At 34.2% G+C, this 13,780-nt stretch overlaps 1 protein-coding gene across 1 annotated transcript; it reads left to right on the forward strand.

Annotated features, from left to right (window-relative positions):
* Window positions 1-3,384: 3,384 nt before the first annotated feature.
* On the forward strand, window positions 3,385-13,553 carry LOC105326860 (choline/ethanolaminephosphotransferase 1). The gene is made up of 8 exons (XM_011427082.4): window positions 3,385-3,763; window positions 5,109-5,256; window positions 7,014-7,155; window positions 7,557-7,641; window positions 8,100-8,231; window positions 8,829-8,987; window positions 9,919-10,044; window positions 10,407-13,553. Exons 1-8 carry the CDS (start codon window positions 3,539-3,541, stop codon window positions 10,530-10,532), a joined length of 1,143 nt encoding a protein of 380 aa, XP_011425384.1. The 5' UTR covers window positions 3,385-3,538; the 3' UTR covers window positions 10,533-13,553.
* The last annotated feature ends 227 nt before the right edge of the window (window positions 13,554-13,780 follow it).

The raw sequence follows: 13,780 nt of genomic DNA on the forward strand, positions 1-13,780 counted from the left end.
TCAGTGGCGTCGGATGCAAATTGAAAGGGGGGGGCTAGATTAATCCTCCGAAATCTTGACAAGCAAAAAAAAAAAAAAATAAAAAACACACAAAAAAAACTTATTCCCAAATCATGAAAATCCTAATCTGTTGGGGGGGGGGGGGGGGGGGGGGGTGGTGTACCTACAGTTTCAAAAAAATCCTAACCTACCAAATAAATGTTTTCCCAAATCGTGAAATTCGATAATCCGTGTGTGTGTGTGTGGGGGGGGGAGTATACGTATGACTCCAACTTCTCAATATTCCATCTTCTCAAGATGCTATGTGCCTAATGGTTAGGTCTAACTTTGCCCAAAAAAAAGTGGGGGGGGGGGGGGCTAAGCCCCCCACCTAGCCCCCCCCCCCCCCCAGGTTCCGACGCCTATGGTCTTTCTTATTTATCATCCTCGCTACTAGCTGTTTATACATGTACTGTGTTTATTTCTTGTGATAAGTCTTATCCTGGTTTTATGTCATGCTGAAATATTCAGGTCTTCAATTCTTAAATTGGGGGCCAACCCCCCCCCCCCCTTCCACCCCTGCAAAATTTTAATTTCTTTAGATCACATTATAAAATTACCAAAAATATGCCTCGGACCCCCCCCCCCCCGGCAAACTAAATAACCGTCGGACTTAACCCCCCCCCCCCGAAAAAAAACCTGGATCCGCGCATGATACGGTTACTCAGTATTTAACTTACGGTACAATGGGTGCGTTCAGAGTACTGCCGTTGACATACAAAAGTTACCATTGGCAATTTCTTTTACCATTGGTATACCAACGGTACCAATGTTTGCCGATAAAATTTACCATAGGTAGACATTTCTGCAGACGATCTAGAGCTCTGTTAGCGATGGTAACTTTTTTATGACGTCACAAAAATGGCGGATATTTTGTATGCACTGAAGGCAACAGATTAATTTCACAGCTTTTCCACCTTCAACCTTGTTGTAGCTGAACAATTCCTTTAAGCATTGTAACATTCCAAAAATACAACTGAAAAAAATTCTTTCCGTTGCTGGTGTTTGGGGAACATTGGTTGGAATGTGACTGCCATCTAAAGCACCAAAACATTTAGAAATTGAAAGTTTTCTCCAATTATTTGCTTAATTGTGATGAAGGCTATCTATTTGGCCTTAATATTTTTTAAGGAGGAGAAAATACTCTATAAAAAACTTCCTTTTGAAGATGTTCTAAAACCGTTCAGCCATGCATCGAAAGTTCTCAAACGTAGTTTCCACAAAACACCAATAATTCCTTTTCAACATTAGGGGTGGGGCCAATTAGATTGTTGTTGGTATTAACCATAGCATTGACTTACAAATGTGTTCCTGGACAAACGGTATCAAAATCATCGGTGTCTATATGATGGTATTAAAGTAATCGCATAGTTATGACTCGCTCTAGCCATGTTTTTCCAAAGATATACACACGTTTTATGGGAGAAGAAAAACTATAAGAAAAAATTCTTTAATGTACACAAATTATAATTTTGAATGTATCCTTTTGGTGCAAAATGATCAACAAGGCAAAAATATTGCATCTTGGTTTGACATTTTCCGCTAAATAATCAGCCAGTGTTACCAATGGTACACCAAAGGTACCATTGTTAACATTGGTAAATTTCCTACTATCTGTACCCTAAAACACGTTCAAAGTATATATGGGTCCAAATGCACCAATGGCACAAATTTTTACCATTGGCAAACTGGTATTGGTACCACTGGAAATACTCTGAACGCACCCAATATCTCTCTGACAAGAGAGATAAATGTGTGTGCAAAACTAAATTTCAATTACAAGTTGGTTCAAGTCTTAGAATAAAAATGAAAGTATAGAATATAACGCAAGTCAACAAAATGAATATTTGGTATTTGCTGTATTTAAAACCGGCATATATGGAACAGTTGTTGATAGAAAACTATGTAAGGACAAACTACACTATCGTCAGGTTTTTCTTGCCATAAATAATTAAACTGATAGATTCCAGGTCCCATTTGATCTGTTGATACGTTACTACTGTGCTCTATATCGTAAAGGTGGGGTATAGAATAGATCATTACTTCATATCGTGACCTGATCGAGTATTTTCAATGCAACCATACCCCGCCTCCAAACAAACAACGCCTGTATATACAGCAATTTGTTGTAGTGTGTTCGGTTTGTTTACTTGATTATTAGAGAAAGCAAACAGTTGAGTTCAAAAATATCAATAAGTACTCAATACGTACTCATTTCATTTTGTTATGAATGTTAGTTTGTGTATTTATCAAGATGTAATCAATTTGCCTACTCCTCACTCAACTAGTGAACATCGCCCCGCCAGATCCATCCATAGGTAGAAGTGTACTGAATATTTATTTGAAAATAAATTGCCTGTATATTTATATTACTTTTGCTCGTGTCAGTCTTCCTTTTCTTCATTAGATTTTTTTCTGTGGTTTTTATGTAAAAACTGAACATTCGTCGCGTGACCTCTTTATGATTCGAAATGGATTGCTGCATTTTCACCACTTCATGTAAATATACCGGTACATACCTAGCTTAAATTGTTTTGGTGTCAATGAGACTGGATGGTCAACAAATTTACCATCAGATTTACCTTGAAAACCTAAAAATTTCAGCTTTAATTTGAATATTTTCTAAATATTTCTACAAAACACTTCTCTGGTTTTAATTATTAATAAACAAGACTGAATATAGTCTTGATAAGGAGGCTAGGTGCACGGTCAACAGATGCATGGTCAGATCTAACTAAAATTTTTGAGATACGATTTGTTTAACTAAAAACATTTGTTTTAGTAAAAAATAAATCCATATATTTGACCTTATACATTTGGTATTTTTTTTTATATAGAACTTTTTCCAGAGACATAAATGCTATTTATGTCTCTGTTTTCCTCTAAAGGAGATCAATACCTGCAGTCTGTAAAATGGTCACGACCACCGAACCCTCTTTTAAATATTAAAAAACCACAGTCATCCAACCCTTTTATAACCATGTATAACATGTTTAGTTTAATATAACAAATCATCGTCTCCAATTTCAGAGAAAAATAACCTTTTGTTTTAAATTTGTTCATCTTGAACCTGACCAAATTTGCATTTCCCCCCTCTGCTCTATATAATGAATTTATCTAAATATTTAAGAGGGGGAGGTGCATATCGAGCCCCCCCCCCCCCTTCCGCCAATTCATTCAGGGTGAGCTAAAACAGCTTCTTGTGAACTGAATTTTTTTATCATTTGAATATCCACTCATCCCACCCACCCATCCCTTTTATAATGGAAGTTGTGACTGATCCACAGACCATTTAAGACGTAGGTCATAAACACTTTTGACATTCCCCTAGTCGAGAATTTCCGGCTGCGCATGTCCAATGGCTTCTCGCCATGTTGTCCTGTTTGTTTTGGAAGGCTGAGGTCATAGTACACTGACAATGTGCAACGCAGTTTGTATAGAAGCTCAAAAATAGATCGACATTATCTTTCAAGGATTCTGGACTTCTTTGTGGGAAATAATGAAAGAGGTTTTGTCTCCAACGCAGTTAAAACATTTAAAAGAGCATCAATATAGTGCTTCGGGACAGTCGCTTATCGAGCCGTGGTTTCAAGTCTTCTGGCGGTGGCTGATCGAACAAGTCCCTTTGACATGGGCCCCCAACAGCATCACTCTACTCGGTCTTGTAATCAACATTCTGACCACTCTGCTGCTAGTTTTTTGTTCTCCAGACGGAGCAACAGAGGTAAATATTTTGGCCAAAATCTATTTCCGGTTTATCTCATGAACATTTTTAGGGGAATTCTCAGGAGTTAGGAAAGTTAACCAACGCACAGCTGTTAATTTCTTTACGGATGACTGCTTAGGTTTTGTTATTTTGTTTCTGTGCAAATGTGGCATCGAATATATTAAAATGTAGTTAATCGCTGTAGATTGAACAACAATACACTTTGGAAATGAAAGATCACATGAGACAGACGATGGAGTCATTGACCTTTAGACAGGAAAACTAAGCTTTCAGTTTTGCTGTGAAAACAAATTATTTCATATAGGGCTAAATTTTAAATGCTGTTAAAATATAATAGAAGACACTATATACTTAATAGGTGGTAAATGATTTTCATGAGTTCATAGAAATCTATTTATAAAGTATCTGGTTATACTGAAAGGGAAAAGTTGTACAGGTTTAAATAAGATGTAGATATACAGGTACATGTTCTATATGGAAATGTTTTAAAGGAAAAAACGTGTACTTTAGTATTTCCCATAAAAACCAATTGAATGAAGCCCATTGAATTTTAAAATATTTATGTTAATAGTTTGGGTTTTATTACTATATCTGGAAATTAAAAGGTTTTTCCAAATTAAAGTTTATAGATCTGAAATTTAAAGTATTCAAGATGAATATCCTGTTAATGAACTGAGTCAGTTGGGATACCCAGTATGTTATGGGTGGGGGCAGGGACGTATATACGTCCCTGGTGGGGGTACCCACAAAATCCACAAAAATTGAGCCACTACAAATTCCAGTGATTCAACATACAGTGTCTAAACATGTATTATATAATGTTGAAACATTTCATAAAGAAGAAGAAAAAAAACCCCAAATAACATCAAGGACGTATATACGTCCCTGATAACATATAACATGTATTTAATTATTATTTGTAGTTTTTCTCTGTCGCTAAAATAAGATTGTTCCCAACATGATATTCTAGCTATTTTTTGCATGTCATTTCATCAGCAGTCCATGTTGAATTACATAATTTGCTGTTGATAACTAGATCGCAGTGACGATAAACAAAACTTGTATGTGGCTATTTATAGATATAATTTGTCAATAATCTTAAAGATCTTAATATATAAATAACATACATAATGTATAGTTTTGTATATGACTGTGTATACCACAGCCTGTAAAAGTGAATTTGTTCATTCATTTCTGTTTCGTGTTCAGTTTTTACCGCACATTTTATTTTAGTTCATTGTTCAATGTTTTCATTCACATCGCATGCAACAAAGTGTGACAGACATTACATGGAGATAAATGGTAATGAACAAGAAATCTACCATCTCACTTTCTTTTGTAGGCTCCCAGAATAGTGTACCTGCTATGTGCAGTAGGCCTCTTTATATACCAGGCTTTAGACGCAATTGATGGGAAGCAGGCACGAAGAACCAAGACCAACACTCCTCTGGGAGAATTGTTTGACCATGGGTGTGACTCCATATCCACGGGTAAGACTGGACATGTAAAACTGTGGATAAGTTATCATAAGTAAGACAGTGCAAAAGTAAGACTATCCATATCAAAGCAGAACTCTACTCATATAAGGCATTGTCCGCCATATTTCTCTTTCATCGCCACTTTCCCTGCAACCCCTATATAAGCCATAACCTCTTAACAGTTCAAAGTATTTTGCTTTAGAGGTCTCACTTGTGTGGATGTACATCTTACATCATTTTGTTACTCGGTCGCAATGAAATTATCAATTTTTATGCACCTTTTCCAAGCCAGAGAAATACTAACATCAAGCATAAAGGTTAATGCATTATTTACGAACAGAAAGTGCACATAAAACAAGAAATAAATGTACACGATCTAAGACTACTTAAGAAATTCTATACAGGGGCAACGAGTGTCAGGTGTGAACAAAATTAAATGGTTTATATACCTGTGTGAAGGACTGAAGGGCCCTATTTTTGAGCCGTGTTCAGCTTTATTAAGGAATGTGGATAAGTTGGACATTAGATAAGTAAGACCGTGGATAAATAAGACTGTGGATAAGGCCTAACAAAAAATATAGTTTGTTTCCACTTTCATGCTGAAAAAAAGTAGGGTCGGTCGGTCAGAATTTTTTTTTTATTTTTTCAAATATTTTTTTTCCCTTTAATATTGCAGTATCCATACATGCCGGTTAGATACTGACACTGCTGATTGGTATAAAATGAGATATAAATGTACTTTTAATATCATTCCTGACTATTAAGCTGGTTTTAAGAAAACACAGATATGATATTATATATCAGATACTTCCTCTGCCAACGATGAGAGCATTATTAAAATCTATAACATATGGAAACATACAGCCATTTTGAAAAAAAACGTTTGAGTTACACTGATTTGAGAAGAGTAACTGCTTCAAGCATTTTTGTGAACATTTTTCAGTAATTTATTTTCTAAATTGGATAAAAACGAAAATAAACAATTTTCCATCAAAAATCCTTTAAAAAAGTTTTGAGTCGGGTGGTAAAAGCTAGAGTCGGTCGGGAAAGCGGAAACAAACAATTTTTTTTCTTAGGCCTAAGTAAAACCATGGATAATTAAGACAATGGATAAGTCACTTAAAAGCTTAAATGTTATAAAGATAAACTTAGAGACTTCTGTAGAAACTAGGAGATGATATTTCAGCTAATGGAATAAACATTGTCAAGTGTGTGTGTACTTAATGTTAATTTTGTTTGATTGATGTGTTAATTATGACACTTTTCCTGTGCTTTTATCTACTACTTAGTAAGGTATGTAATCCAATGCAACAGATGGACAGCTTCCAAATACTCACTGTCAATTGCATTCACAGATTGACAATGTCATAACTACGTTAGGGGGTCCAGCTATTTGTGACGACTGAAGGGAAGCTGGTCTTAATTAGGGTGTAATTGATGTATGTTATAATGTAGAGTACATCCTGATTACCTACATAACAACTGTCTTGGGTGATCATCAGATGATGTCAATGCCATGTTACTTAGCTCACCTGAGCCAGATTTAAAATTATTTAGCTCACCTGAGCCAGATTAAATTTTACTAACGATAAGCGTATAGATTATGTAATACTGCATTTTCTGAGTAAGGTCGAGATAAACATACCAAGGACTCAAATAATTAATAAATATGAAATCACCTTGAACTTTGACCCTAAATTGAAGGTCATAATTCTTGATGAATGACCTGTACCTGAGCGGTTGATGAATTCTATGAGGTTTTGTTGCAGTGTTTGTGAGTCTTGGGGTGACCATCGGCCTGGAGCTTGGTAAGGATGTCTACTGGATGATGTTCGATGTCTTTCTGGGCCTGTTCCTGTTCTATATGGCTCATTGGCAGACCTACGTCACAGGAACTCTCAGATTCTCCCAGTAAGTATAACTCACTGACCTACGTCACAGGAACTTTCCGATTCTCCCAGTAAGTATAACTCACTGACCTACGTCACAGGAACATTCCAATTCTCCCAGTAAGTATAACTCACTGATAAACTACATCACATGCAGGTGCCCTCTAATTCTCCCAGTAAGTATAACTCTGTGGCTTGAGTATACAAAGACCCACGTCAATAGTTAGAGCAATAGGGATGATTCTTGTCTTCTTTTTTTAATTAAAATCAAAAGTTTATTATTGCAAATCAATGTAAGTTGTTAATATATTTGACATACCTGTTAATACCATACAAATTAGAATAAAAGTAAAAGATAATGAAGAAATAAATGTTGTTAAAAAAACCATTCCATTGACATGTTTTTTTCTTTGCTTATTTTAGGTTTGATGTCACAGAGACGCAAGTGACGATCATGACTTTACACCTGTTTAACTTTTTATTTGGATCTCATATATGGAGCTTTCAGGTAAAACTCAATACAAAATATTATTTAACAAATATACCAATCAAAATGACTGTTGTCCATTGACTAAAGACATACTGGATAGAAATATTTGAGATGAAACTCAAAAAAACTGATTTCATCCTTTGTTTATAATATTTTAGCATCTTGTACAGATTTTTGATGTCATGAAAGGAATTTTCCTTCTTTTTTTTGTTGTTGTTTAAAGGCGGGAATAACTCAAATTTTAAAATTTCAAACATAAAATTGAAATTTAGAGTAATTTCCCTTTTTAACATGGCATTTAGCAGCATATATGTAATGACCAGATGTGGCTGTTCCCGAGACACTTAACATAAGTGCAATTTTATTTTGTCTAAGCCTATGTTTCAATCAGTGCCTAAGTGTGAATTAACCTTTGTAATTTCCAAAATATAACCCTGAAAACAGCCACCTTTATAGAACTTTGCTTTACTTTGCAGCTTCCCGTGCTGGGAATTCCGCTACGTCAAATTGTAGTGTACCTGAGCCTCGTTCCAGCATTTTTACAGTTTTACAACAACATAACCATCATTCTGCATGGTGGTTCTGGAAAAAATAAATCCACAATAGCTGTGAGTTAAACTGTAATGTTATAATTGGCCACTAGGCTACTAAAAAATATTGCAGCAATAATCCGGCATTTTTGGTTAAAAATTTATGCTGAAATAGAAACAGTCAATATTCGAATGCCATTTCAAAATGTAAATTAGTGATGTTTTGTAACTTAGATATTAGATTGAATTTAATTTCTACCTATGCTATATGATATAATCAATATAAATTAACTTGGGGCAGTTTACACTGTAACTGTTAATTCCTATTTAAACGCAAGGAATTTATAGCCCTGTAAAATCTCGAGAAGCAGTATCTGGCTTTTAATTTTCTGACATTTGTAAACAACATGAACAGATTTTATGTTCTTGCAATTAGATGGAAAACTGTTGAATCGCAGAATTAAGTACTCCAGTATAATAAGGAATCTACAGTATTCAAAATTTAAATGTAACGTTACACGAATTAATATGCTTTGCGTACTATAACATAGGCTAGATATGTTAAACAATAATATAAAGAATTTGATAAGCCAATCAAATGAAATGTCACAATCTTATCAGAATTGAATTATTTGTAGATTACAGGAATAATTTTTGATGTGTTACTGTTTGTAGGGCACCAGTACCATATTTCCTGTGTTTCCTATAGGAATCGTGATAACATTAGCCGTGGTAATAGCCCACAAGTCTCCTTCTAATTTATATGAAAACCATCCATGTCTCTACCTCCTTAGCTTTGGTATACTGTCAGCAAAAGTCATCAACAGATTAATAGTAAGTACTGTCAACAAAAGTCATCAACAGGTTAATAGTAAGTACTGTCAGCAAAAGTCATTAACAGATTAATAGTAAGTATTGTCAGCAAAAGTCATCAACAGGTTAATAGTAGGTACTGCCAGCAAAAGTCATCAACAATTTAATAGTAAGTACTGTCAGCAAAAGTCATCAACAGGTTAATAGTAGGTACTGCCAGCAAAAGTCATCAACAGGTTAATAGTAAGTACTGTCCACAAAAGTCATCAACAGATTAAGAGTAAGTACTGTCGGCAAAAGTCATTAACAGGTTAATAGTAGGTACTGTCGGCAAAAGTCATCAACAGGTTAATAGTAAGTACTGTCAGCAAAAGTCATTAACAGATTAATAGTAAGTATTGTCAGCAAAAGTCATCAACAGGTTAATAGTAGGTACTGTCGGCAAAAGTCATCAACAATTTAATAGTAAGTACTGTCAGCAAAAGTCATCAACAGGTTAATAGTAGGTACTGCCAGCAAAAGTCATCAACAGGTTAATAGTAGGTACTGTCGGCAAAAGTCATTAACAGGTTAATAGTAAGTACTGTCAGCAAAAGTCATCAACGGGTTAATAGTTAGTACCCTGATTAATAGTAAGTACCCAGATAAGTAGTAAGTACTGTAAGCTGTTTTATAGTACAGTGTTAACCCATTAAAGGGGCATGGTCACAATTTTGGTCAAATTTTATTTTTCTAGTTTTATTGTTTACAATGCTTTAGAAATGCATTTCTAATGATTAAGGAAAATTGGAGTATCAGTCGTAGAGTTATAAGCAAGATACAGAGTTTACAATTCTTTGTCATTTGCAGTTTTCTTCGCATATGTTTTCAAGGGAGGGGAGCATAAGTGTTTTACAAACATCTCTTGTTGGTAAATGAATTAAATTATGCATCTGCTTTAATTTTTTTACAGGTAGCTCACATGACAAAGAGTGAAATGGATTTGCTAGACTTGGGCATTGTAGGTCCTCTGTTGCTCTTTGTGAACCAATACTTCAACTGTTTAGTAAATGAAACGCTGGTCCTGTGGATTTGTTTTGTAAGTACTTATATTTGATCATATGATGTAGAGTCTTTCAGTACTCTCTATATCAAATGTTGTCACCAGTTACAATCAAGAGTAGTGATAGTATACGAACAGGAAGAACAAATCTATCGTTTTTGTAGGACTCAGTGTTAAATTTCATCTCCTTTTCCCAATTCTGGCTCTAAATTATATTAAATTTAGAATACATTTCTCATCTAGTAAATACGTCAGCGTTTTTTCTCCTGTTAAGGTCTATTATAACAAGATTTAGATTTTTTTTGAAAAATCACTAGTATAATCACTTAAAGAGAAAAGCTGTATATGAATGACCCGAGGGATGATCAACCAATGATGAGGTTGTTCTCTACTTTCAGATTTACGTAATACAGGACATTATCCGCTATTGTATGGCTGTGTGTCAACAGATTTGTCAATTTTTAGGGATATATTGTTTTGATATTGTTACACCTTTTCCTAAAAAGACCACCAAGAATTCATGAGAGGAATCACCAGCAGCAAGCAAACAAACCAGATGATTGGGAAATAGAGAGACGTGTGCAAGAAACATCTGCCGAAATGTTTTATTCTTTTTACATATTTATGTATGAAAAGTGTGTACAATCATTTTATTTTTTTAATTTTTGGTACAAGTGATGCATTCATTGGTCAGGGTTTTATTTATAGCTTGTGGAGTAATCTTAGAATAGTAATCCAGTATTTCTATCCACTCTCTCAATAGGCTAGTCTTTAAAGGTGGCATGCTCAGACATTCTATTGCAGTCAGTGCCCTCTCTTCACACGTGATGAGTCATTGAAATTTTTTTTATATATAACCGGTATTGGCATACAACATTCAATAGGTTATTTTTTCATTTTAAGAATGTTTTGAATGGGTATTTTTATAATTTTTTTTTTGGATATGATATGGATTGTTTAGCTTTTTATCCACTCTCAAAGCCTGTATTCCAAACAATGCAACTTGATATTGAACTAGTTGGTGTTAACTGTGCTTTCCATTGTGTGTAAAAATGTACTTGGAAGTTGTACAATGGTTATGATGACTTAGATCAAACTTGTCCCTCAAGATTGTGAAAGGTTGTTTCATTTTATTCTGATTCACTCCTCAGGGAAAATGGCCAGGTCCTCCTGTTACCAAAATCTCAAATAATTACTGTAAAAGAAAAGTGCATAAATTTGAGGTCTTTACTTGGATGTGAGGCTGAGTATTGACTCGAGGAAAGTTGGTGACGGTGGGGCCAGACTGCTCTGGATACTGTATGCCTTTGCGACCTTCTAGGTGCTTCTTAGTCACAAATATTTGGATAGAACTTATATTATATGTAAATGTAACTGATTTGTTTTAGTATTCAGTCATGATATGAGTGGGGAAAAAATTAATACTGGTGAATAGCAAAATAAATAAGATGTTGTATGCCAATGAAAGTTGGCTTAAGTACTGGTAGATGGAATGAACAAGAGTTTGAAATTGTCCTTGTAGGACCTGCATTTCTGAACAGATCAACCTTATCCACTTTGAATTTTTTTTCGTAAATTTAGACATGTGCTTCTTTGAATGGACTGCAACACAAATTTTCCAGAATATTTCTTCCAAGCTGCTGTATGCAGTACTGAAATTTCAGTGGTTATTATCCAATTTGAATTATTTCTATAACTTTAGAGGCCTTTAAATGTTTTCTTGTACGTGTGGACTGCAACACATATTCTTTAGAATATTTCTTGCAAGATGATGTAAGAGGAAGTGATAGTTTTCATCCTGAAATTATGTGTAAATATCAAAATGTGTAGAATTGTGTTTTGTATTGCCTGTGTTAAGTCAGCAATTTTATTGAGCTCAGGAGTGATACAGGTAGATCAAAAAAAAATTCACTCAGGCTTTAATTGTGAACTTTAATTTATATTTTTTTATATGTAAAGGCCATGTGATGTGCTTTTGATCTATTTACAATGTAAATTGTAACATTTCTTTTTTGGGGGGGGGGGGGGGTGCTACAGTCAGACTAGTAGATTTATAAGTGCTGCATGTGTTACAATATGATATCCACAAAAAAAAAATTGTGAAATTACTTGAACCTGATAAGGTAAAAGAATGTACCCCTAGACAATGGCCGCATATTACAAATTTGAAAAACTTGGAAATATTTGCAGTGTGATAACACGATCCTCAATATACACAATTTATACAAAACAATTTATTCTAAGCTGTTATAAACTCTATCAGTAGATTTCACTGATATTTATTGAAACATTCTGTAATTTATTAATAATTATTGGAATTTGGTTGTAGTGGTGGCCACTTTTATAATATGCTGCCAAAGTACCATCAACTGTGATCCAACAGTGCCCTTGAATTATTGTTCATTAAACAACCTATGAAGAGTGTTGTAAATACTCAGTTGCATCATTAGAATATTTACCGGTTTACAATGATTTTTTTAAATGTTTCTTTTTTTCTAAACTAAAACTGATCTTAGGTCAGCACTCAACAGATCCTTTTTTATGTTCGGCTAAATAACAAGACAAGTCCCATAACCCATTATAAGCCAGTATCTTTTTTACTCTTTAAATTTTACTTGAGTTGTTGACTAATCATTGACATTTATCTTTGGTACGTGTACGTTTGATCAACTAAGTTTCATATGGGGGGAGGGAATCATTAACATATGTCAGAGAAAGTTTCCTGAATATTTAATAGATAAAGTCCCAATGCAGGGTATTAGTGAATTTAACTTACTACATGTATATCTGTGTTGTCTCTTCTTTTATTACAATACATTAAAACAATTGTCTCCGTGTGATTTAACAAATTATGGACATTCTTGCCTCTGATATGATAGATACACAGGCAAGAATAGATTGAAAATTTCAACGATTTCAGCAAATATTAATGCCTCTTAGTAGAAATGATACAGAAGATGTAAAAAATATTATACTGTAAAATCCAAGTACAGGCATGATATGCATCATTTTTTATTCACGATTGACCAGATGAGAACTTATCTGCTGTGATCAAGCTATGATCATTTATCAACACCAAATGTTGATTTTTATTGTCAAGAAGTGTGTTTTAATAGCGATAAATACTGAGCAAAGGTGACACAGTATTTGCTCATCTTGTGGTTATGTATCATACATATATAATACTATCATTCGAAACATTTGGACTGGCCATTTTTTTTTCTGTTACAGTATTTTAAATAGTCCTCAGCATGTTGAATGCATTGTTTTGTATGGGGTACAATATATGTACCAATATTTAATTGTTTGATGGTAACTATTTTATAAAATCATTTGATGGTTTTCTTACTTTTACTTTCATTTTGTTTTGATTGATCTTTATGATTTGATTTTTATCTTGCTTTTAACAATCTATAGGATTTTTTGTGTCTCTGTATTAGCTATTCATATTATCCCCATTATGTTTTGCAAGAGTTGATCGGGAGGTGTGTCTGTGATTTTATTTCATCAAAATACAATAAATATATTATTTCATGTGCTTGACACGTGTGTTTTTAATATTAAAAATATTGTGACCAAGCAACTGATTACCTTTCATAAAGGAGTTTGTGTACAATATAACAATAAAGAAGTGTTAACTCACATGAGAGAATACGTATTGTATTTTAAAAGTTAATCAACATACATGTACTTCCAGAGTAACAAACTAAACCTACCGTACATGAAGTCCAGGCTATTGCATACATTACTTATACTGGATTTAAGCACTGTG

The sequence above is a fragment of the Magallana gigas genome, chromosome 5 (genome assembly GCF_963853765.1).
Source record: "Magallana gigas chromosome 5, xbMagGiga1.1, whole genome shotgun sequence".
Lineage (NCBI taxonomy): Eukaryota > Metazoa > Mollusca > Bivalvia > Ostreida > Ostreidae > Magallana > Magallana gigas.

Coding starts and splice junctions, on each gene's coding strand:
- LOC105326860 (XM_011427082.4), top strand. CDS start 3,539: ATGAAAGAGGTTTTGTCTCCAACGCAGTTAAAACATTTAAAAGAGCAT. Junction 7,642..8,099: donor CTCATATATGGAGCTTTCAG/GTAAAACTCAAT, acceptor TTTACTTTGCAG/CTTCCCGTGCTGGGAATTCC. Junction 8,232..8,828: donor AAAATAAATCCACAATAGCT/GTGAGTTAAACT, acceptor TACTGTTTGTAG/GGCACCAGTACCATATTTCC.